This window comes from Xenopus laevis, chromosome 6L (assembly GCF_017654675.1).
Source record: "Xenopus laevis strain J_2021 chromosome 6L, Xenopus_laevis_v10.1, whole genome shotgun sequence".
NCBI classification, from domain to species: domain Eukaryota; kingdom Metazoa; phylum Chordata; class Amphibia; order Anura; family Pipidae; genus Xenopus; species Xenopus laevis.
The window spans coordinates 146,871,788-146,898,588 of record NC_054381.1 but is presented as its reverse complement, the minus strand read 5'-3'; the positions used below and the strand labels follow the sequence as shown (position 1 = coordinate 146,898,588).

General features: G+C 38.2%; 1 protein-coding gene across 5 annotated transcripts in view; it reads left to right on the top strand.

The window, feature by feature from the left end:
- The window catches only part of trps1.L (transcriptional repressor GATA binding 1 L homeolog), a 179,406-nt gene that overhangs the window by 57,586 nt on the left and 95,019 nt on the right, over window positions 1-26,801 (top strand). For 4 of the 5 annotated variants that reach the window (XM_018268219.2, XM_018268217.2, XM_018268216.2 and 1 more), the window contains one exon: window positions 19,772-20,886. In XM_018268219.2, the coding sequence (XP_018123708.1) occupies window positions 19,772-20,886 (1,115 nt within the window). The remainder of the gene's footprint in view (window positions 1-19,771; window positions 20,887-26,801) is intronic. The other variant, XM_018268220.2, reaches the window with a different exon arrangement.

Sequence of the window (26,801 nt, the reverse complement as noted above, 5' to 3'; positions counted from 1 at the left end):
AATGCCCTGCTAATTCTATTCATTGATTAATGGGTATTTAAGTTCATTTTACATAGATATTTGCCTTACAATTAGTGAGGACTTGTTAACAAGCAACTTTATCTGGTAATATATTAACTCTGCCATCTGCTCACAATGTCTTATAGCTTTGGCTTACACAAATCACCCCATTGCACATGGCAAACAGATGTAAAAATTCTATAATGTATAAAAGCCAAAGTTGTATTTTGGTGATGCTGTCTCTCATCCTGCTTTTCTCATAATTAATTAATCAATCAGCCCATGATGGACAGTTATCAGGACTACATTGCCACCTACAACACAGGTTTTTACTAGGTAAGTTACCTAGTAAAAACCTGTGTTGTAGGTGGATTAGTTACCTAAGGTAACTAATCAAAAAGGTTATTTTATCCAGAATTTTTAATAAAAAGCTCTGAAGTATTTTATACCCTGAATGTCTATAGCAGGGGTCCCCAAATTTTTATACTCATGAGCCACATTCACATGTAAAAAAGTTGGGGAGCAACACTAGTATGAAAATAAGGGCTTCTGTTGGTTATTTGATAGCCTTTATGTGGACTGGCAGCCTACAAGAGGCTCTACTTACACCTGGTTTTTATTAGGGGGGCACCAAATCCAGGATTTGTTTCAGGATTTGGTCAGGATTCTGCCTTTTTCAGCAGGATTTGGATTCGACCAATTCTTCTACCTGGCTGAAACAAATCCTAATTTCCATATGCAATTAGGGGCGGGGAGGGAAATTGCGTAACTTTTTGTCACAAAACAAGGAACTAAAAAATATTTCCGTCTTCCCACCCCTAATTTGCATATGCAAATTAGGTTTGGTTCGGTATTTGGTCTAATCTTTTGCTAAGGATTTAGGGATTTGACTGAATTCAAAATATTAGATTCGGTGCATCCCTAGTTTTTATGCAACCAAAACTTGCCTCCAAGCCTGGAATTCAAAAATTCAGGCCACTGGGAGCAACATCCAAGGGGTTGATGAGCAACCGGTTGCTCGTGGGCCACTGGGTGGGGTTTACTGGTCTATAGACTGATAAATGTTTCAAAACTGTTTTGCTTTCCAGGTTTGGCACCCCACAATATTTAGATTTAGCTCTAAGCTTTTCATTTTCTGTAGGAAATCTAGAAAACCTCTGTGAATATTTTTGGGATGAGGTGTATGCATCCTCTTCTCATCTCAGTGCTACCCTGGTTCATTCCAAGCCATGGTCATTTATATTCCTGCACAATGGCCACTTCCTAGGAACAAGACACTTCCTTTGAACAGTCTGGAATAACATTGGATATATTAGGAACCTGCTAAATAAAATCACTGTTAGAGAAACCTCTACAATTGTTATACAGGTATGGGATCCGTTATCCGGAAACCCATTATCCAGAAATCTCCGAATTATGGAAATCCCGTCTTCCATAGACTCCATTTTAACCAAATAATCCACATTTTTTTTAAATGATTTCCTTTTTCTCTGTAATAATAAAACAGTAACTTGTACTTGATCCCAACTAAGATATAATTAATCCTTATTGGATGCAAAACCAGCCTATTGGGTTTATTTAATGTTTACATTATTTTCTAGTAGACTTCAAGTTTGAAGATCCAAATTACGGAAAGATCCATTATCAGGAAAACCCCAGGTCCCGAGCATTCTGGATAACAGATCCCATACCTGTACATGGTACAGCTTAGTCATCATCCTTAAATGTCCCTTAATTACACACTTTCTGACTTTCCCCCAAACACACCCAAGTTGTAGCCGGTGTTTAGATTACACTAGACCATGTTATTTTCTGGTGTAGTCATACTATGGGCACACCTGCATGATTGGTCAGTCTGGAACGTTAATTACTTAAAGGAAAACTAGGATTCACTGTACTCACAAACATACCAACAAACCATACATGTTAGGTCACATGAGCCAATTAACAGACAGAGTTGTGTCTTTTGCTTCTACACTTCTTCCTGTTTCAGTTGAAGTATTTCTGGTCAGGTGATCTCTGAGACAGCACAGAGACCATGACGAAATGGTGGCTCAAGGCAAGAGATGTAAAAGCGCAATATTTACTTAAATATATATTCCAGTTTGGTAAGATCCTTTAATATGTCACTTAATATGATATGAACTATCTGTTGCTTAAGTGTTCATTTTGGGGGTATAGTTTTCCTTTAAACAAATGTATATGCATTCAAATATTGTAAAAGGATTTGGATTGGATAAAGGATGATGAATTTATATACTCAAGGCATTTGCCAGCTGTAACTTATATTCCTTTTACTAAGTCTAAGGCACATGGTTCTACTACAACTAGAAATAAGGGTAAGGCAATAAAAGGAACAATGTTCAGGTCCAGTAACTGAAAATAAACATTGGACTGATTAAATTCTTTCAAATTGGTAGCAAGTGACTGCTACTCACTGTTATGGGTTAATAGACTAGTAAAAGATGCACCTTTTATTATGCCACCAGACTTTTGTAAAGGGAAACTATACCTCTTTTGGACATAAGCTCGTTTAGTTGGGCTTATGAAGAAGGTGCATAAATGTTTTTTTTTTGTTTTGTTTTTACTCCGATGTACCTGATTCCACAGATTTTAAGGAAATCATAAAGGTATGCCTGAGCAGGGACCATTTCCCCACTCACCATATGATCACCATGTCACACAACTCCTCCCTTATCAAGTCCCACAATACATTACTTCAAAAGAAACAAAAGTCTCTATGCTTTCTATAGTGGCCTGTGCACAGATTCTTCACAAAAGCAGAGGGACTTGAAGTCCCATAATCCATCACTTCACAAAGGAATACGGCAATGAAGGTGTTGAATGACACTGTGGGCCTAAGGGGGGGGGCTGCTTCCTGCAGGCAGAAGCAAATTAATATGGCTTCCATTCAATCTGAACAATGTACAGTATGTATGCATACATAAAGAATGTTTGCATGTGTTGGAATTAATTTATTGGAATAGGTAAACCATGAAATTACACCTGGAGGATTATTTACTAGACTCTGAATGCCAAAAACCCGAAAAATGTGTTGTTTTTTTAGTATAATATCTGTATTTTTCGTGAAAAAAAAATCACAAATTCTTCAGAATATTAAACCTTGAGGATGGAATCTGAAGATCCGGCATCTCAGACCTGTTGAGGTTGCATATAAGTCAATGGGATACGTCCCAATGATTTTTTGATGTGTGCTCGGTTTCTTGCAAAAAGTTTTTGTTTTTCGGGCCAAAAACATAAGAATTCAGAATTTTCGAGTGAAAATCTGATAAAATGAAGAAAGAAAATGTAATAACATATGAGGGTAAAAAAAAACGAGCGGATTTGAGTGGAGTTTGCCGCAGAAAATGTTGAGATAAAAATCGGACTTTGATAAATAACCTCCCTGGTGTCTCTAACAATTTGCACCTGGGATCAGTCTGGGACTTATAGCAAATGAGTTATTTGCAGAAGAAAAAATATTGAACACATTCAGTATCACCGCAATGAAACCTACAGTTTAGGGATTTTTTCTTTATTACACTGCCAGTTGTCCTTAACAAAAAAAAAAAAAAATAGGAAAAAAAAGATGCCTTACTTTGCAAGGATAATTTTTGTTCTTGCCAGGGATAAGCAGTGGTTATAGTACTGAGCCGGAAAGCGTGCCAGATAGTCTTTTTCAGTTTTAAGCACAAAAATAATCGCTGTGCCAGGATTGTCAAGCTGTCAGCTATCAAATCTGGCATCACAGTGTTGAAATTTTCTTGTTTAATATGCATGACTATAAAATGCAAACAAGAGCATGGCCGAACAGATGCATATAGTACAACTTTACTGAAGCATATTTAAATATAGGTTTAAAAATAGGAATGTGGTTGGTATGAGGGGAGAGAACAGCAGGGATGAGTTGTAGTTAAATAATTGGAGCAGTCATTTAAATGATACCGTGATCACCAGTGAGAGTCTCTCTTTATATAACGTTTCTTTTCTTGTTTATGGTATAAGTAGGATTTTTATTCCTTAAATAGAGAGAGAGAGCATTTTGAGGGCATATGTTTCTGTGTGCACAGACTAATCATTCCCTTTATATTTGCATTTATACATGGAGATTTAACTTTCTTGTTCCACTAGACCAGTGATCCCCAACCAGTACCTTGTGAGTAACATGTTGCTCTACAACCCCTTGGATGTTGCTCCCAGTGGCCTCAAAGCAGGTGCTTATTTTTAATTCCTGGCTTGGAGGCAAGTTCTGGTTGTATAAAATCCATGTGTACTACCAAACACAGCCTCAATGTAGATTGACAATCCACATAGGGGCTGCAAAATGGCCAATCACAGCACTTATTTGGCACCCCAATAACATTATTCATGTTAGTGTTGCTCCCCAACTCCTTTTACTTCTGAATGTTGCTCATGGGTTCTAAAGGTTGGGGATCCCTGCAATAGACTAATGTTCTTTGATGCCATTAACTACCCAACAAGAACTAAAAGTTGAGAATCCTCAAAAATGAATGCAGTAGTGGAATCAATTAAAATGCAGTGTCAATATTTTCTGCATTCAAGAAGCCATGCCCCAATAACTTTAAAGGAGAAGGAAAGTCGTCTTGCACTTGGGGTTGCCAAATGTTAGGCACCCCCAAGTGATTGTATTTACTTACCTGGGTGGGTGCTCCTATCAGCAGAAAACTGCAGCAGCCTGGGGTTATTCCATTGAGCACCACAGAGCGATCCTCTTCCATCTTCGTGTTTTCTTTGCACAGCTGCGCATGCACAGTAGAGCGGAATGTCGAACTTTAACTAAAAAGTCGGCTATTTTGTTCTACTGCGCATGCGTCTGCCCCGGGAAATTTGAAGAAAGAAGAAGCCGGAAGAGGATCGCTCCATGTGCTCACTGAAATAACCCCAGGCCGCTGCAGTTTTCTGCTGATAGGAGCAGTCAATACAATCACTTGAGGTTGCCTAACATTTGGCACACCCAAGTGCATGATGACTTTCCTTCTCCTTTAACAGAAAAAATAAGGGAAGACAATTATAATGTATAATCGTCATTTAAAATATTAAAAACAGAGGATAAAGAGGAGTTCAGAATACAGGTGATGGATAAAATGCAGGAAGGGACTGATGAGTACATTTAAGCAGATGACAATTATTTTCTATAGCAAACATCAACTGGCTGGCTCTTATGAGGGATAGGCTACTAAATTATATACTTGCAAATGGATTTAATAAATGGAAATATGTTTTAGTATTCTAGACATTCTAACACATGTGACTTAAGCCAGAGCTGATTTATGACCGCTAGAAAAAATGAGACTGTCGGATTAAGCAAATTCTTATCTAAATTATTAACCTCTCCATTAATTTGCATCAGGGATTAATGGTCCTGTGGGGTGTTAGAGCTGTTATCGAGCTCTAACCACCCCATAGAACAAAATGGTATTTGATTTATCCATCCACTTGTTTTACTGCTCTGACATTTTATTGCAAATCTCAGAGACACGTTGAAAAAAAAAACTTCATGGAAATGTTCTTTTCTCTCGTGAATGGATAGCTGTAACATGCATGCTCCTTGTGATCCCTGTCATTTTTCAGAAGACCACACGGCTGTTCCGTCTCAAGACTGATTTAAAAGGGAGCTAGTTGGCTCGGCAAAACATAATAAAAATTGCTTCAATATGTTGTGCTTTCAGTTATTTTAAGGGATTTGTAAAACCTTCCGTAATTAAGTCTGATTAAAAACAATCAATCAGGCAGGCTTTTTTTTTTTCCTCTTTCTTCCAGATTTTTACTCCTCTATGATTAAACGTCCTGCTTTTTTTTGTATTCCTTTGACTGGGAAAGGGAAGTGGAAATGCATTCAAATGTTGTCCCTCCTTAATTTTCAGGCAAGTAGATTGAAGGTGTTTTCATGACTGGAAATGGTGTAATTTTTCATTATTTCTTCTATTGTGTCATCAATGCTCCTTTAAAATTAATTTCTACATCATGAGGGGGATTTGTGAAAGTATAAGTACCCCCTGATTTTGGTTAGGTATAGTAATGGGCAAATTTGCGCCGTTTCGCAGAAATTCGCGAAGCGGTGAAAAATTAGCAAAACTGCGTAACACAGACGCCCGTTTTTGACACCGACGGGCGTTTTTTTGGACGCCAGTGACAATTTTTTTTGACGCCGACAAAAATTCGCTGCCGTTTCGCGAATTTATTCGCCGGCAGCGAATCGCGCAAATTTGCCGCGAATTTGCGCCTGGCGAATAAATTCGCCCATCGCTAGTTAGGTACCCCGATACCTTATCACTTAGGTCTTTGCAACTTACCTCTATGTTGTGTTTGTTTTGTATCTTCTATAAAGCAAAGTCCTACTGTTTAACCTTTTTTTCTGCTGTAAAGACTTTTTTTCCTGCTGCCGGAAGCAGTAAGTGGTAAATGTAGTTGACTATTCATATAGATGCATATTGGCTGGAGGCATGGCTCTGAAAGAAATAGTTTCTACATTCCTGTTGACGCTCTTTAAGGCCGATATGAGTTTTCTTTCACTTTCTAATGTCATTTATTGACTAACCCGCAGGTCGGAAGGGTTTGGGAAAAGAGATGAAAGCTCTAAAATGTTTTAAAGAGATTAACAGAAATCTAAAAATGTGTTTGCAAGAAAACAGAAGCTATTTCTTTCACCGACTATTTTAGTGTCCTCATCGCCCTGCCATCTTGGCAAAGCTGCATGAAGAATAAATGGGAGACAAACTAAATGCCCCAGAATATCTATAACTGATTGAAACCAGGAAGAAGAAGGAGGAGGTCTTTGCAACTGAGGTTGAAGGTAAGACCCTACTTTATAGAATCTACAATAAAAAAAAGCATACATAACATTTAGGCAACCGATAAATGTGCACAGGCATTGCAGAGAATTTAAGGCATGGTATTGCTATGCTATGCACTCTCTACCTCCCCAGAACACCTAGGGTTAACCAATAAACTGAGACCCAGCTGCCACTGAAACACTCTATGCTATGTGCTGAAAAGCCCAGCCAGATGGTATCCAGTGTACACACCCTGCTTAATCCTAAAATCTCCTCATAATATTCCCTAGAACTTTTGAGGTGAAAATTCCTGAAAAAGTGTTGTCAGACTTACGTTAAGAAAAAAAACAAAACACTTTTTATTTTTTAATAATGGATTTTAGAAAAGCGGATTGTGATTCTCATGGTGCTTTTCATCCGTAAAGATTTGCCAAATAAAATGTGCTGCATTGAAGTGGGTGAAAACAAGGAACTCGCCTTAAGGCCTGGTCGTTGTGCCCATGTAAAACATTGCTATTCAACTTGCATGCTTAAAGTTGTTGACGCAGTTCAGCTCCCAGCAACCACTGCTAGACAAAGCGGGAAACTGACCCGAACATTTGTGAAACAGTGGTAGACACATTGAAGTCAATGGATGGTTTTCCATGATACATTTTTTTGTAAATAATTTTTTGTAACTACATATGGGCATTTTATCAGTGCCAAAACGCAGCTTTGTACTTTTCAAACCATGGATCATTTTTTTTTATTTTAACTATACTTTATTATCGGTGGGTGTTTATTTGCGGTGAAACGCGGCAACATACTGTATGTCACTCCTCCCTAAAAGGCATAGGTATGTACACAAAGTAGACAGACCTATTTCACCTCAAGAGTAAATATAGAGCATTCTAGAAGAACCAATTGGCTACTGTGTAACTTTTAAGGTTTTAATTTCTAAAAAACCTGAGCATATTAAATACATACTCTGTATGGATAATTACCAATTTGTTTGGACAAAGGCGCATGGTTGCATTTGGAACTTGTGCAGACTGAAACATGAATATGAATCATATGACAACAAAATAAACCCAGTGAATCTAAAGGACTGCACATCCATCAGAAGAAGCAAGGAATCCATAGCCTTGAAACCGTTAGGAACACTTGCCGAAAATGATGGGAATTTTAGTTCAGGCGCAGCTGCAGAAGCAGAGTTTCTTCCAACTGAGTTAAAGTAAGCAATCCATTATCAGGCATGGAGCACTCTCGGATCATCTGGCTTTCATCTAAATGTCAACGTCCATCCAAAGTGCAGTTCTTGAAGATGTTTTCTTCAACTGTGATGCTAAATGTAATCTTTTTGAATGGGGACCATATTGGTGCTGTGCCTAGTGAGCCTGTGGTTAATTAATAAGATATACTGGAAAATCCTTGCACCGCCTGCTTATGGTGAGGTTGGACATGATGCCTTTATTTACTCAATTAAGTTTATGTTGGTTACATGAGTAGAGTAGTGGTATGGGACCTATTATCCAGAATGCTGGTTTTGCAATTTTGATCTCCACATTATGTATACTTAAAATTCATGTAATTGTTAAATAAATCCTATAGGATTGCATTGCCTTTAATTACATCTTAGTCTGGATCATGTACAAGGTACTGCTTTATTATTACAGAGAAAACAAAAATAGATTTTTTTTATTAAAAAGTAGTCTATAGTGACGGACGAATCTGACCCATGTCGCTTCACCAAAATGTCACTAAACAGTCGAAAATTCACCAAAATGCATTGAAGTCTATGGATGACAAATAGTGATGGGCGAATTTGCGCCGTTTCGCTTCGGCAAAAAATTTGCGAAATTCACGAAATGGCGAAAAATTCGCGAAACGGCACCGGCGTCTCGTTTTTGAGGCCGGCGCCCGTTTTTGATGCCAGCGCCTGTTTTTTTTTTTTTTACGCAAATTTTTTCGGGCGAATTTTCGCAGGCGTTTCGCGAATTTATTCGCTGATGGCGAATCGCAAATTCACGCCTGGCGAATAAATTCGTCCATCACTAATGACAAACATTTTTTGGCAGGCGACAAATTGCACGACAATTTTTTTTCATCCATTCGATTCTATGGGCGTTCTACATACACCATGACGTTGTAGGTACAGTAACCTTTAAAGATGAGAAATGTGAATGTCATACCTGTAAGTTTATAAGACTATAGCAGTAGTGTAAATATAAATCTTAGAACAAGACCCTCAAGCATTTATATCATTGCACTCTGTGGGACAAGCCATGGAATTAGACACGAAACATCTGTGTTTCAGATCCTTGTAAAATCTCCCTAAATTGTTTAAAGCATTTGGAAGCTCAGTGTGATGCCACTAAAATGTCAATAGCAACAATCCCAAGCCTCTTACTGAAACAATTTCCTCCCCATTAAAGATCTGTAACAATGATCAGTGATAGGGGCTCCGAGAGTTTCTGTTCTGGCGAAAGTGATCCATGTGGAACGCTCCTCCATGTTAACATGGACTTATTGATCTCAGTTGTGCAGGAAGGTAAATAAACTAGTCCTGTCCCCAACCCAACAAAAACGAGATTAAAGAAAGTCGAGACTTTCAGATGTTCTTTTGAGAAAAAAAAAAAAATCGATAGCACAACCTTTACCCATTCGAAGTTTGTGTTTAATATTTCAGTCTGGAGGTAAACAAGGCGAGCGTAGGATAAGTAGATGCAGAGAGGACTGTGTTTCAGACATCCTGCGTTTTTTCACAGGGGTAGGAGGTAATTTAGAACTTGACCTGTACGTGGGTGGCATGATGTGAGAGAAACAGGGAAAATACCAGAGCCTACATGACTGCTTGCTGATAACAGCCAGATGTAGACGATACATAAAGAGGTCTTTCAGTGGTGGTATAACAAAAAAGAAAAGGACTTATTGTAAAAGGAAAACATGCTTCAAACTAGAATACACATTCACTAAAAAACTGTGTGGCAGTTAAACAGGTCAAGGTTAACCGTGTACAAGCACAAATGTAAACAGACATGATGATGGCCTAGGCCCAAGGCATTCCCCGAGCTCGGCCTCCAGCCCCCTTTCCCTTTTGGTCTGCGCCTCAGTATTAATAGCAAAGTTTATATTGCGATCGAATGGATCAGACACTTTTCCTATGCAGTGTTTTCAGAAATAAAACAGATGTGTTCGCTATCTCTGTTTGAACTAATCCTGCTCGAAATAAAACAGCTGATCCTAGACTACACAGTCTGCCAAAGCCAGCCAGAAAGCAAAAGAGGGGGGGGGTTGGAATACAGAAAATGAAAAGATATGGAAGACAAAAAGCCTTCGCAGGCAGAAAGATTATCTCGTTCAGATCTGCCGCTCCGCAGACCAAGAACATTTTCTGAAGTTAAACACAAAGTAATCTGAGCAATCTGCCTGCTGAAAGCTTTTACAGACATGTTCTCTGCATTCTGTTTTTTAAAAATGCTAATTTTTTTAACCAAATTAAAAACAGAAAATTAGCATGCCCGTCTCTACCAAATGTTAAGCTTTTCGCATCCATAGGCAACAGATGTTGCTATGTAAAAAAAAAAAGTGAAAATTTCCTCCTCTTAGTGTAATGTTGATGTAAAGTAATTGAAAGGGTGTTTATGTATGCCTCATCTGTTTCAATATTTGTTCCTCACTTTGATTTTGCTTTCTCTGTTATCATCCCATGCCTTCCGCTCTTCTTTCCTGATTAGTCCATTTGCTGATTAAAGAATGTTCTTCTTTGAAACTTGACTGGGGATGGATTACCTTTAATTTTAGGGCATGATAACTCCCTTTCTCCAGAATTTGCTTTGAAATTATTGGCGGTTACCAGGACTTGTTTTAGGGCAGGGGGTTGTGCTCTCCAGGGAGTCTCAGAATCAGACGTTTTTTTAGTAAAAGCTCATAGAAAAATGGCAGTTTGTCAAGGCATATAGCATTTGTAGTGTCTATTGACTTTATTGACTATATAACACATTATATAACAATTCTGGTTATAGATTAAAGAAATTTGAGAAGGAATTTGTATTTTCTCTGTTTTTAGAGCCACCATCAAAGGGGGAAAAGTGTGAGTTCTGTCAGGAGCTCAGTGGAAAATGACAGATGCAATGACAAGGGTAATAGGCAAAGAGTGGGCTGATTATGGGAGTGGTTGGGTGCAATGGGACCTGGGTAAATTAGGACATGGTAAGGTGCAATGGGACCTGGGTAGATCAGGGCATGGTAAGGTATGTCCTGTTGAGATTTCTTTTTTTGTAAATTGCCGTCTACTTGCTAATAATGTAACTAGTGCTGGTGGGCCCCTGTCTCCCCCTTTAGACATAACTTCACTATGGATGAAGGCTCCAACAGGTCCCGAAGGGGTGCAGGTCTGGGTGCAATTGCACCTGGCACACCCTAGTAGTTCCACCACTGCTACTGGCTGTACACGGAGCTAGTACTTCACTTACCTTAGCCATTACCAACTAAATGTATTCTGCAGGCGTGCACCTCTAGCTAAAAAGATATCTGGTATTTAACTAGATCCGTGGAAAGAAATGACTCAGACATGACTTGAGTGTAATTAGGGTTTGTATGGTCATGAAATGATGGTTGATATCATTGCCATTAATATAAAATATGGATACATCATGATATATAACAATGATACACAAAAAAGTCCCAGACGCATTGACACATGTGAAAAAAAAACTCTTCCTAACCTGCAGATGCACCATACACTGACATCATGAAACTAATGCTATATCTATGGTACATGGGATCGTTAGTCTGCCATACATGCACCAAAAGCAGAATAGATCCTTTTTAGTGCCAGTAAAAATTTTATTTTGACTAATGGTATCCTGGATATCTTTCTTGCAGACTTCCCCAGCTGTATATAGCAGACAAGGCCTCTTTGGCAGCTCAGTTTATTCCCAATATCGTCTTTCATATAGTTGCCACTCAAAGTCTTAATCTTCTCGCTTCTATAGAATCCTTTTCATGTTGTTAAGGAAACGAGGGACACATTCTGAGTTTTAAGCTCAACAGCCTGAGCACCTAAGAAATCCACTGTCTTGTTTCCTTTCCCTCCTTTAGAAACCCCTAAACCTGGATGAAATAATGTTTCAGAATAAACAATTGTACGTAAGCAATGTGTTAATGCTTCATCACTTTTTGTTGGTCATTCATGCAGTTTTTAGTTCTAAAAAATGGCTTGTGTAAATTCAACATGGCACCATGCATATTTCCCGGAGTATTTGCACTAGTACAAATGATGGAATTCCGAGTACAGGTCATATTGCATTGGCAGCTTCACGCTGTATTATACTTTTACTCATGTACAATTGTTAAATTCACAGCTGGGATTTTCACAGCAGTTTTGCGTTGGATGCCCAGAGGAAGCTTGACATGATGAGTCTGTAAATTCTAAGTAGACTCTTAAGAATAATGGATGTATTTAATCATTAGAGCCACTTAAGGCACAGTGTTCTGGCTGGTTTTCTAAGTCAGGCTAAGAAAGAGAAAGGAAATTTAGACTGCCTGTCCATGATTTGGGCATAGTCTGGCCCAGAAATGCACACTATTTTCAGCATACCTCCCAACATTATGAAAATAGAAAGAGGGACAAAAAGATTTGAAAAAAAGAAAGTTTTTTTGACCATGACCATTTTATGGCCACACCTCCTAAATACCACATTCATTTTACAAAATGTGTCAGGCTATGAAAAGTTTGAACACATATCTGGGGTTTTTAGGGTCAGGTTTTATGTGTTATTACAGTTTTGCCCTTTAAACTGGTAGTCTCAGTTCTCCCAAGAGACATGCTTATCTTAAATAGTTACTATTGTATCATTGCTTATCTTAAATAGCAACAAATGTGCTGCCTCCACATATTCTGGGCTCTCTGCCAAAAAACAATTAACTTTTAGAAACTTTGTATCTTTTTCTGGTTGTTCAGTGCAGGAGATCAAAGAGAAAGTCAGGACATTTCAGTAACAATCCGGGATTACAGGTTGAGCTGTCAAAAACGGGACTGTCTCGAGAAAAATTGGACAGTTGGGAGATATGTTTTCTGTCCAAACTTTGAAGACATAAGGTTAGGAGGCGCACATCCAGGATAATAATTTTTAGGTGCGAATACAAAGGAGGCTCCCCATGCGGGTCTCCATAATTAAAGGAGAAGGAAAGCTACAGAGGCATTTTATTGCCAATAGATTAGCTGCAATAGTGCAAGCTAGAATGCTATATTTATTCTCTAGAATGTTTTACCATACCTGAGTAAAAAGCTCTAGAAACTCTCTGTTTGTTTAGGATAGGAGCTGCAGCATTAACGTGGTGTGACATCACTTCCTGCCTGAGTCTCTCCCTGCTCTGGGCTCAGATTACAGTAGAGAAGGGAGGGGGGCGGGGGAAGAGGAGCAAACTGAGCATGCTCTTGCCCAGGGCAATGAGGTTTAAGCTGAAGGCAGGAAGTCTGATACAGAAGCCCATGTGTACACAATAGAAGGAAAGAAATGCAGTGTTTCTTTTGACAGGGGACTCAGAGCAGCACTACTTTTGGGGTTTACTATTATATTTAGATGGGCCTTTCTGATAAGGCTAACTTAGTTTTAACCTTTCCTTCTCCTTTAACATGCACTAAATCAAGTGAGGGATTGAACATTTAAGTTGAAGAAATACAAAAGTATTTATTACATCAAAAAAATATACCAAAGTAAATAGCATCATTAGCCCAACGAGTTTCGACCATACCAATCTTCCTCAGGGGCACAAAAAATAAATCAAAAGAAAATCCCTAACTTGATTTTAGCCGGGTACAATTGTAGATAAATGACAGGTTAAGTAGTCACTATGTTGGTGGAGATTAAGCTACATGTGCCATAGGCCATAACCCTCCCAACTACCCACGTTGGACATCCTTGATTAAAATACTGAACATTATAAAAACAAGCACACAATCTAATATGTCATTGTCATTTCCACTTCCTTTGATGTTGAGATGTTGAAGGCCAAGGGCCCTTTCTGCCATACACTGTAACTGCTCTTGAATGAGTGCCTCTCCCACTGGCTCTGTTTCAGTTCACTTGACTTTCACACTGCAGCGCTGATATTTGCACTGATCTGGAACCTGTCTGCGTTATCAGTAAACTCGCTGTCAATCAAACGTGAACAAACCAAACCAGAGAACATGTTCAACCGCTTCTCAGCCAGGACAATGTGACATGGGTGTGGAAACCTTCCCCAAGCTTTAGAGAGAGAATTACGTTTGTTGCATATTTCCACACCTCAAAAATGAAGTGTTTTCTGGGTCATAAAAAGGCATTTTCCTCTCTGACGTATGGTGCTCACAATCTAGGAGTAACATCAGCAGACAGGTGTGGCACTCTTCAGGGAAGGGCAGCTGTGCCTGCTATGGCAACCTTTTATATCGACAACATCGGCTCTGGAAACGGTTTCCTCCCCTGCTCACGGCCTGGCAGCTTTAAATCTGAATATTGTTTTAGCATGGAGATAAGCTGCCTGCCTGAGGCTGTGTATCTGTTATATGCGTTTGCCTTTTATACACTACTGCTCATGTTTTAGGGTTTCAGTGAAAATTATCCGTGTTTTCACCCATGAAAAGGGATATAAACCCCAAAATAAAGCAGCTACTTGATCTGTTTTCTTCATTACTATTTCACCCACTCCTAGTGGGTGGGCTTGTGTGTGTACCCAACAGTTGTTGCAATACCTGCCTACTATGTTACTCTTTCATATCTGAGTTTTGTGCGCTGACTACCAATACAACATGTACCAAAGTACGTGTGGATTCAGTGTTTGACGTGGTCTTCCTAAACAAATAACAAAGTTAACAAGTCCCCCTCTGTACGGGCTCCAACAATAAGTGTATATGTAGACAAGCTACAAGGAAGTGCATGAAAAATATATACCATAGTGCAGTATGTGTGGTTTAATACACTCAAGAGGAAGGGCTATCCAGCACTCAGAGGAATCCAGAAGGCCAATGATATAAGTTAAAAAAAATAAATATTTATTGATCATAGTTAAAAGTATAACTGCATCTCCATAGGCCCTAAGTGTTTTTTGTGGCCCATGATTAAGTACCTTGGAGGTACGAAACGAGTGGGGCCTATGGAGATGCAGTTATACTTTTAACTATAATCAATATAGTTTTTAAAGATTATTTTTTTTTTACATCATTGGACTTGTGGATAGCCCTTTCTCTTTGCTGCACAAATCCGTTTGCCGCTCCCTGAAGCTGGGGGTCTGGTGCACCTGGACCACACGATCAACTTGGTGAGCTATTTACTTTATTATTCTGGAGCACCACTTGATCTCTAGGTTTTGCATGATTTCAATACACTCCACATGGAGTGTGTATTGTAAATGAACAAAAATTTAAAGTGACAGGCAGGTAAACTGCGTGCCCACCTGTGCATTCATTCTTATCCACCTCCAGCAGTCGCACAGCGAGCCAACCTACTCACCAGACTCAAACTGAAAGCAAAACCCATCCTATAAGAAGGAGGATGCTTCAACTTTGAATTAAAAGGCCACTCAGAACGTCACCTTATAGGGGTGGTTCACCTTTATGTTAACTCTTAGCATGCCATAGAATGTCCGTTTCTAAGCAACTTTTGATTTGGCCTTCGATTTTTAATCATACGCCTTTTTCTTCTCGCACTTTCCAGCTTTCAAATGGGGTCTCAGTAAAGCTGCAAATGTATTGTTATCACTACTCATTGTTTTTTCATTACTCATCTTTCTTTTTTGACCCTCTCCTATTCATATTCCAGTCTCTTATTCAAATCAGGAATTTGAACCCTAGTATCCAGATTGTTGAAATTGCAAACTGGAGAGCTGCAGAATAAAAAGCTAAATAACTCAAAAACAACAAATAAAAATGAAACCAAAACAAAAGGAAATTGTCTGTGAATATCACTCTACGTCATGCTATAGTTAATTTAAATGTGAACAACCCCTTTAATACCCCACCCACTCTGATGACATCATGACTGGAGAGCCTTCCTTTCTCTGACATCATCAGAGGGGGCGTAAGTGGGGTAGGGTGGAAATTTCCCGACCCACATCATTGGTGCACAGCAAGCTTAGGTCAAACTTGTTTTTTCTTTTTAAGTTCTGGATATTGCCCCCACAAGAGACTGTGCACTGAGCATTTGCCATTATAAAAATCTGCAGTGTAAAATTTCTATAAAAACAACCCACATTGCTGATCAGAAATACAGAAATTAAGTACATTTTTGTTGGTTCTGAGTGTAAGCAGAATCCAGTACTGTGGGTATCCATTGAAAGAAAATGCCTATAAAACTAGTAGATAACCCAAGGTCCGGAGACGGTGCCAAAGTCTTTTTTTAAATAATCCCAACTATCTTTATTTTGTCCCTCTCCGCTACATTAACAACCAAGCACGGTTCGCTGTTACAGCTATGCATCTTGTGTTTTGTGGCCCAATATTTTCATTAATCATTGCATGCCTAAAGCTTTTAAATTGCTCTACTAATCATGTAACGATGAGGCTAATTGTCACTCCAGTACTGTAATCAGAGGATGCTAAGGAACACGGGTATTGTACACAGCCCCAAGGAATATTGATATAGTGATTGCCTTCGTTTCATTCATAAATGAGTTTATTAATCTCACCTTTCCAAATGGAAAAGGATTCAATGGCTAATTTGATGTCATTTGTTTTAAAAATAAAGAATAACTGGTAGAAATAAGAACCTTTATGCCTGCCAGTTAACCTTTCTGTCCCCAGGACTGACCTGATCTTAAAGGAAAAATAGGGGTGGGATTACAGAAAGGGGGCAGGGTAATTGTAGATTGGGGTGGAACAGAGGTGGTTTCTGCCTTGAGAATATTGGCAGGATAAAGAGTCCCCACTTGTGGTGCAGTCTACCTACAGACAGGGGCGATTCTTGCTATAATGCCGCCTGAGGTGGCCTTCTTTCGCCGCCCCCTTCCCTCCTCCCGGCGCCAGAGAGGGCAGGGGCGGTCCGCGACGATTCGTGCAGAGAGCGCAATAGCGCTCTCTGCGCTAGAAGAGCCGAATTTCCGGTTTGAAAACCGGAAATTCGGCTCTTAGTTACCAGGAGCGGCATTTTTGCCGCCCCTGGCAACCAGGGGGGCGCTGCCGCCTGAGGCGAGTGTCTCAACTCGCCTCATTGGTGGAGCGCCCCTGCCTACAGAAACAAGTAAGCTTATCTATACAAACTTGCAGGTGTTGTGGGGCATGGGTTGCAGTGGACTTTAACACTGAAAGCAGGGCCTTCGCAAATTGAAAGAAGTGAAGGTGTGGTGTAGTCAAACTACAACTCCCACAGGCTACTGTGCTTTAACCAATAAAGAAATTGGCGCCAGGAGGTTCTTGCAGTCAAACAGAACAAACTTTTATTTGTCAGAGACCTATGATCCACAAGTTTTGTATTTACAAGCCACAGAGGCCCCAGCCATGACATTTCTACAACATGTCCCTCAGAGACACAGTGGAACTCCCTGAGGCGATAGCGTAACAGCTGGATAGATACACCCTCGGTATCTCAGCACCATAACCTGGATCCTCACACTCAATCACTAGCCCTAATTCACTATTAGTCTGTGTCCTTATTCTATTTGCCAGTCTTGCCTGAGGGTAGAACTACCTCCTTTTTATCCCTCCAAGTTGGAACCAAGCTGCTCTTGCTACTTAACCTGCCTACCTTACTCTCCTAGAGAGTCCTATTATGGGTAGTATCCTATCTCTAGCTTGCCTCATTCACGGGGTCCCTGCTCTCCGACATCCACACTAGAGCTAGAGGTCACTAGGGCATCCTGGCTTTACTGGGCCTTGCTGTACCCAGGCTCCCTGAAAACACCCAGCTGGATCAGCACTACACTATACCAAAGTATGACAGGAAGTGGTCACAGCACCTCTTGACCAATAACTGGGATATGTAAATTACAACTAGCTACATGGGCATCTGCCCAGCAACTAGGGAGATCAGGAAGTGTAGGGATTTAAAGCCATAGGGGCACATTAACCCTTTGGGTCGAATCCTGGATTTTGCCAAATCTGAGCCTTTCACTACTATTATGATTTGGCCAATCCAAGTGCCTATCTTAATTAAACCCAACCCCTTAAAAATGACATGACTTTAGACAAGTGATATTTTTTTTTCTGTGCTTAATTCTTTTTTTCTGGGATTTGTATGGATTTGGTTCAGGATTTGTCCAAATTCTTTGTGGAACATTCGCTATCTGTCCGAAAAAAGTACTGTAGATTCGGTGCATAGTTTTCAGTTTCATAACTTTTTAGCTGAACATATAATACATACCCCCTTAAAATTGGATTGTCCCAAATGGCAGACTGCAAAAAAATGGAAGGTTTTCAAGAAAAATGGGTTTTAGGGGGTGCTTTTGCCGTGCTATTGAATAAAGGATCCATATACAATGTGATGCAGTTCTCAACAGACTGGATTCTCAACATGGCACACTAAAAATAACTTAAATGCCTGAACATTTACTACATTTCAGTCTTAATGCATTCGCATGCTATTTTACATGTACTTCTCCGGGATTCAGTGACAGGGAATGTTGGTATACCTCTGTGGGGAAAGTTCTACCATAATACTCGGCTGCAATGCTCTTAACCGATCAAGTCAAATTAGTTCCTTTACGAAGCAGAAAAAGACAAAGTAGGCCAATTATATTTCTGTTGCAGAGGATCCCTTTGCTTCTTTTATTATGTTTCTTATTGGCCCTAATGTGTGTGAATGTGATGGGAACCTTAGATGATAAGCTCCAATGGTACAGGGACTGATGCAGAAGATGTATAATCTCTGTAAAGTGCTGTGGAATAGGGTAGCTCTATGATAAGAATCATGAAACTCAATATTCTTGTAGACTAGGGGCTTATGGTCCCTTACTTTCCCCCATTTTGCTTTTATCACCTTCCAAAGCTCCTCTTCTCAATCTTAGTCATGTGTTCAGATTGTCTCACTAAAGCTTTAGACATGGCCTAATGGAGTGAGGTATATTATGATATTATTTTGTAGTCAAAAACTGAAGAAGATGACAATGGCACAGTGCACGTCCTGAAAATACTGACATAATCGGTATAACTGTGGTTTTCATTTGATTTATACGGTTCTGGGCACAATTTTTTTTAATCAAAAAGATAATTGTTGTATTTGTACATAAAGGCAATGTGTAATATTTAGGGCTAATGACACTTGAATGAGATACTAATGGAGAATGGCCTTCACTTTCAAGCGTAAAATCACATATTGAGGAATTGTATCACCCACTGCTAGAAACTCTAACTAACCTAATTATTAAACAGTTCGAAGGAAAGAAGTTGGAGTTTCCTAGCTAAAAGTCTATACACTTAAAGGAACAGTAACATAAAAAATGAAAGTGTTTTAAAGTAATACAAATATAATGCACTGGCAAAACTGCTGCGTTTGCTTCAGAAACACTACTATTGTTTATATAAATAAGCTGTTGTGTAGCCATGGGGGCAGCCATTCAAAGAAGAAAAGGCTCAGGTTACACAGCAGCTAAGCTCTGTAGAACATAATGGTGTTATCTGTTATCCACTATTTGACCTGTGCCATATAGCCTTTTTTCAATTTCTGCCATTGCTACACAGCAGCTTGTTTATATGAACTATAGTAGTGCTTCTGAAGCAAACACATCAGTTTTACCAGTGCAGGGCAACGGTACATGATATTTTCATTACTTTAAAACACTTGAATTTTTTGGTTTAACTGTTCCTTTAACTGGCAACTGCTCAGTTGGTCCATGGACTGATGGCTGGATGTTGTTTCAATACAGACAGTGGGCAAAGTGAAAGTGAGACAGACCTACATCCTCTTCACTTCCTGAAACAAAGCCTTGGCAGATAGCACCCAAATTAGTGTAACTGTTTTCCCACCAAAAAGTAAATGCGTGCTGTTTGACAAACCTAAGCTTATTTTAATTTGTTTTTCTAGGTAACCTTTGGTGAAACATTTATTGGCATTGGGCGTAAAACTCCAGACTGCCAAGGAAACACCAAGTACTTTCGCTGCAAATTCTGCAACTTCACGTACATGGGCAACTCGGCCACAGAGTTGGAGCAACACTTTCTTAAGACGCATCCTAACAAAATGAAAATGTCCTCTGATTCTGGTAAACCTTCTGAGAAAAGCACCAATAAATCAAGCCCCATTCCTCGTTCATGTGAGCCTGGAGATTTGGGAAAGTGGCAAGAAAAAATCACTGTTAAAGCAGCAGATGATATACCTGTTGGATATGCAGTACCCATTAAACCAGTAGATTCCTGCAGGCAAAATGGTACAGATGATACCAACTACTACTGGTGCAAGTTTTGTAGTTTCAGCTGCGAATCATCCAGCAATTCCAAACTGTTAGAGCACCACAGCAAACAGCATGGGGGAGGGAAATCAGAAAGCCCAAATTCAGATTTGAATGACGAGATCTTCAGGGGATCGGTCATAAATCAAAATGAAATTACCAAAAGTTCTGATGAACAGCTCCCAACAAAAATAGACAAAGGATTGGCAAAAAAGAAAGATGTCTCCAGTGTACCAACTGAGGATATTATAGTTACAAACTACAATTGTCAATTTTGTGACTTTAGGTACTCTAAGAGCCATGGCCCCGAAGTAATATTGGTTGGGCCTCTTCTACGCCATTATCAGCAGCATCACAATATTCACAAATGTACTATTAAGCATTGTCCATTTTGTCCCAGAGGCCTTTGCACCCCCGAAAAGCACCTTGGAGAAATTACTTACCCGTTTGCTTGCAAAAAAAGTAATTGTTCTCACTGTGCTCTCTTGCTGTTGCACTTGTCTTCTGGGGGGACAGAGAGCACAAGAGTTAAACACCAGTGTGATCAATGCTCATTCTCCTCTCCTGATGTAGATGTCCTCCTGCTTCATTATGAGAATGCACATGAAGCCCAGGCATGTGAGATCAAGCAGGAACTGAATCACCAGCATGGGGCCGATGGGCAGCCGAGCATCAAAGAAAGCAAAGAACACTCATGTACCAAATGTGACTTTATTGTCCAGGTGGAAGAAGATCTGTCCCGACACTACAGGTAGGGGCTGCTATTACGTTTAAAATGTACCCAAAATCTTGTGTTTACTGTTGTGGGACCATACAATATACTATATACTTATCAATCATTAAAAACATTTAATTATTAGCAGGGGCTTTTTTTTTTTTTTAAAGAATAGTCCGATTGAGTGACTACAACAGGTGGCTTTTTGCCTTTAAAAAAAACTCTTTACCATGTACTTTGTACTTGACAATGATAATAATATCTATACTATATAATAATAATTACTACAGGTATGGGATCCGTTATCCAGAAACCCTTCTCCAGAAAGCTCCAAATTACAGAAAGGCCATCTCCTATAGAGTCAAATCATTTAATTAAAAAAAAAATGATTTCCTTTTTCTCTATAATAATAAAACAGTGCCTTGTACTTGATCCCAACTAAGATATAATTACTCCTTATTGGAAGCAAACCCCGCCTATTGGGTTTATTTAATGTTTACATGATTTTCCAGTAGACAAAGTATGAAGATCCAATTTACAGAAAGACCCCTTATCTGGAAAACCTCAGGTCCCAAGCATTCTGTATAACGGGTCCCATACCTGTACTATACACCTTATCTGAGTTTAACGGTGTCTTTTAGGATATTATTGAATATTTCATGTCTAAAAGGATTTCAAATGGTGCTTTACAGATCTATTATATGAATTTAAATTGTAACTGTGAGTTATCTTGTGAATTTGATAAAGTGCCACTAAGGAAGTTACTTTATTAGTACTGAGACATTGGCTCAATATAAGCAGAGTGACCAAAGTTAAAATGCAGATAGTTGCAACAGGTGGAAACATTTCAGACTGGACAGAACAGCACCTGAGGGATCAGACCTAATCCCACTGCTCTTTAATTTGTCTATTAATCCCATCCAACCTCAGGTATTAATAGGAGTGTTGCAGTCTTTGCTGATGACCTATTATGTAAAGTAGCTTGGTCGGAATGGCATGTTTTATCTCTGCAGAGGGATTAAATAAATTGGGGAATGAGAGTGTGAAAGACATGTCGGGAACGGCTTCAATAAATTCAAAGTTATGAATTTCAGTTGCATACTCATGGTATTTTATTTATTTATATATATATATATATATATATTTAAAATTTGAAAAACTTCGAAATTTGAATTCAAAAAGACCAACCAAAATTAATTTCTTTTTTTTTTTTTTGGCTGAATAGGTCCGTTTGAATCTGAATCAAAGTTCCCCCCCCCCAAAAAAAAAGACAGTACATGATAAATTTAGATTTTATAGTTTTCAATTTTTTTTCAAATTCAAAAAGTAGCTCAAAATTCTAATTTTTTTTAGTCGAAAATTCACAATGACCCCTAACAGTTATTGCAAAAGGATTTTCTGATATTACGAAATGATACAGTTGATAAATGCTAAGCAGCTGCAAGAGCTGATTTTTTAATGATACATTCATAAGAATCAAGGGGTTAGACTGTCACCTGCAATATACAAGACCCTGTGTACAAAGGGAGACATTGTAGAAGTGGAAAGGCAAAAGAGACAGAAGGTCAAAATAATCTGGGAATGTAAATTGACCATCTATGATTATGGGTTAAGTCTAGCATGCACATTTATTATGCCTCCATAACAGGAACATTAAGGGGGTTATGTATCAAAACACAATTTTAAATTGATGTGAATTTTTTTTTTAACTCTAATAAATTTGAATGTACTCGAATGAGAGGTTATTTATGAAAAAATTCGAACGTCTAATATTGGATCGAATAGTTCCGACCCAAAAATTCTTATTGAATTTACCATTCAAACCTTAATAAATCTGCCCTAAAAGAACCCTCAATCTCAGTTTAATGTTGACTCTCTTTCCCTTAACAATGTTTGCCTTGGCACCTCCTTCCAATAACCCTTTCCCTCAAAAGAAGCTTTCTCTGAATAGTCCAATGATTCCCACTCAAGACTCATTAGTTGACCATCTCTTCCTGTACCATAATACCCAGTACATCTAGAAGAACACTATAAAATAATGGCAGTTGGATCTCTGTAATTGTTAGGAGGAAAAAAACCTATTGCGCCATTGCCCTAGTACAACAATAAAAATAGCACATATATATATATATATATATATATATATATATATATATATATAAGCTTATTAAAATTATACAATCCTCAGATAGACAAGTATGTAATATGTTAATTATGTATGTTATGCTTTTGTTTCTAATGGTTGAGAGGATGCAGTGTAACCCTTTCTTCTCTAAGCAAGACATGAGGAATTGGTGACAGCAGTTTTTTCTTTCCTTGCACATTTGCTAAATGTATTTTACTAAGCAGACCTAAAACCTCTAGGGACAGCTGAGAAATAAAGCATGGCATATGGCAGATAATTATAACAAGCTTTTGTGTTGGAAACTGCTATAGTTTATCTTTTTTGCTTATTCCTGAAGTCTATTACCACCTATTAACATGAAGCATTGCTCGCAAGATATCTTCATTATCAGGGGAATACTTACTGAAATACAACATATTTCTTGCATACGGTGTCTTGGCGTGTCCCAACTTATACCAAGTATCTGTCCAAATATGTTCAAACATTAACATCTAAATTAATTAATATTAACATCTAAATTAAAATGTTTGCCATGATTTTTCTTTAAACATGAAAAACGTGAATATAAACATTCGGCATCTAAGGGGACTATTTACTAACATTCGAATTTTTTTTATTGTAATTTTTCCTCAAATAATCAGATCATTTCTTTTAAAGGGGTGGTTTTAATATTTTATAGAATGGCTAATTGTAAGCAACTTTTAAATTGATCTTTATCGATGGGCGAATTGGTCCCATTTCGCTTCACACGAACTTCGCGAAACTGGTGAAAAATTAGCAAAACGTTGACTTTGACATTGGAATCGACGCCGGCAAATTCGAATTTATTCACACCTGCCGGATAAATTTGCCCATCACTATTGGTCTTCATTATTTTTTTTTAAAGTTTAACTATTTGTCACCTTCTTCTGACTCTTTCAAATGGGGATCCCTGACCCTATTTAAAAAAACAAATGCTCTTTAAGGCTTATTGTTATTACTAAATTGTACTACTCATCTTTCTACTCGGGCGCTCTCCTGTTCATATTCTAGTCTCTTGTTCAAATCAGTACATGGCTGCTACAATAATTTGTACCCTAGCAATCAGATTGCAGAAAATGCAAACTGGAGAGCTGCTGAATAAAAATCTAACCCAAAAACCACAAATAATAAAAAAATTAAAACCAGTTGCAAATTGTATCCGAATGTCACTCTCTATATCATACTAAAACATAATTTAAAGGGGAACAACCCCTTTAAACAGGTGATGCTACCTGCTGATTAGATGTGATGGTTGATTAAACCTGTAGCAACTTTTATTACCCTAGCTTCATTGTTTTAACGTTAATTTTCTTTTTTTTTTTTTTTATAAATATTATTAAAATCTGTTAAAACTAATTTCAGATATATTGTTTACGGGTGTTTTATTGTGATAACTGGGACATTTTGACATATCTTTAAATAGTGACAATTACACAGACTTATCAGCTTAAGGAAGCATGGTTTAGAATTTTAGTAGCAATATATTCTTTGGACCAATGCCATACTGTATTTCTCAAAATACTAATAAGGTGCTACCTTAACATAATCTCTTTCTTTGAAAAGGGCATCCTTAGAGGTCTAGATTTTAGTAAACCAAATGTAAAGTACAAGTCCCTTTCCCACAAGTGTAAAATGAAGAATCAGTCAGTGTGAAGCATATAATACTTAGGGGCACATTTACCTACGGTCGAATATCGAGGGTTAATTAACCCTCGATATTTGACCATCGAAGTAAAATCCTTCGACTTCGAGTATCGAAGTCGAAGGATTTTGCGCTATTCCTGCGATCAAACGATTGAAGGAATAATCGCTCGATCGAACGAGTAAATCCTTCGAATCGAACGAATCGAAGGATTTTAATCCATCGATCGAAGGATATTCCTTCGATCAGGAAATTGTTAGGAAGCCTATGGGGACCTTCCCCATAGGCTAATATTGGCCTCAGTAGGTTTTAGGTGGCGAACTAAGGGGTCGAAGAAATTTTCAAAGAGACAGTACTTTGACTATCGAATGGTCGAATAGTCGAACGATTTTTAGTTCGAATCGTTCGATTCGAAGTCGAAGGTCGTAGTCAAAGGTCGAAGTAGCCCATTCGATGGTCACTCAAACTAAGTAAATGGGCCCCCCAATGCTGCAGATCTCTTTGACAAAAGTATGTTTGAGCGAAATCTGCTAACCAGATTATAACTCAACACCTGGGGGCAGATTTATCAAGGGCCGAATTTCGAAGTTGAAAATACTTCGAAATTCGACCATCGAATCGAATTACTTCGACTTTGAATATCGAAGTTGAAGTTTTTTTTTCATCTAATTTGGCCATTTGCGGTCGAAGTAAAATCGTTTGATCGAACTATTAAATCCTTCGAATCAAACGATTCAAAGGATTTCAGAGATCAATCAAACTATTTTTCTTCGCCTTCAAAAAACGTAGAAAACTGCTCTTGAAGATCCCCATAGGCTAACATAGCATGGTCGAAGTATCCAAAAAATTACTTAGAATTTTGTTGTTTTTTTTTACTTCGAAAATTACCTCGAATTCACTTCGACCCTTGATAAATCTGCCCCCTGAACTCAATAAATGTAGCATTTTGGTTTTATACACATTAAATACTTAAATCATACAAAGGTAGTATATTTAAAGGCATTTACTGCAGTTACAACGTCTCTTCTGTTATGTCATAACCTAATGCATTTTTCTCACACTCTGGCAAAAAAAAAAAAAAAACGTCGATTTGTTATTTCCTGCAGTAATTTTTGCATTATTATGGTACAAAGTCATATAGTTACTTGTTCAAAGTGGAAGGTAGTTGATCTATGTGGTTAGGTTTTATAAGATTTAGAATGTGTATTTAGGTTTGTTTTCAGAACAAAGGTGGGAAAAACCTACCAGTAAAGTTTCCATTGCCCTGAGTTGTTTTTTTTATTTTTTTATTTTTTGTGAACATCTTAGAAAATTATGTCAAAATATAATTCTCGTTAAAATATTTCCTGTTGTTTTAAATGAGTAAGCATGATGGTTATCAGAACACTCACTCTAATTATAAGTGTAGTTGTTACATAAATAATAGTTTCACCGCATTGGTTGTGGTTATATTTTCCCACTGAGGAGATCTACTGACATTATTCAGCATAATCATCAAGATACAGAACGGATAGCATATATTTCTTTCCCTGTGTTGTGCGTTCCTGTTGTCATTTTTGTTTTGAATGTCCAAGCACCAGGCCAATTTTGCAGCCAGTCCAAGAAGTAAAATATATAATAGTTATATTATTCATGAGCAATGTTGCTATATCACTTTCAAACTTTTTGTTTTATCAACTAAAAGAATGATATTTATTGTGGTTCGGACCAAAACAGGATTTTGCAGAAACATTGACTGCTATTTAGAGAACTATATAGAGAACTTGAGGTGGCATTGCAAAGAAACCTCAATAGTAATTTGCAGAAGATAGAGAAGACTTCAGCAACCAAAGAAAAGTCTTAACTCCTACTGAATATTTTTTTTTTTTTTAAAGAAAATGTGGAGTGGGGTAGAATTAAATGTGGATGGCATAGTGTCTTAGCGTGGGTTTGAGCAGACTCTTGTCCATGAAATCATTGTGCTAGGGCTTATAGTGGGTAGTTTTCAGGTGTCCTCAAAATGTTGTCTTGGGGGTCTGAAAGCTATACATTTATTTTTATGATGGTGATAAGCTTTGCTATATCATAGGTAATAAAAAGTTGCCTGGGAATAGCAATCACCTGTGAGCACCTGTTTCAGAATAATAAAGCTCTGCTTAACCAAATCTAAAAAAATAATATATA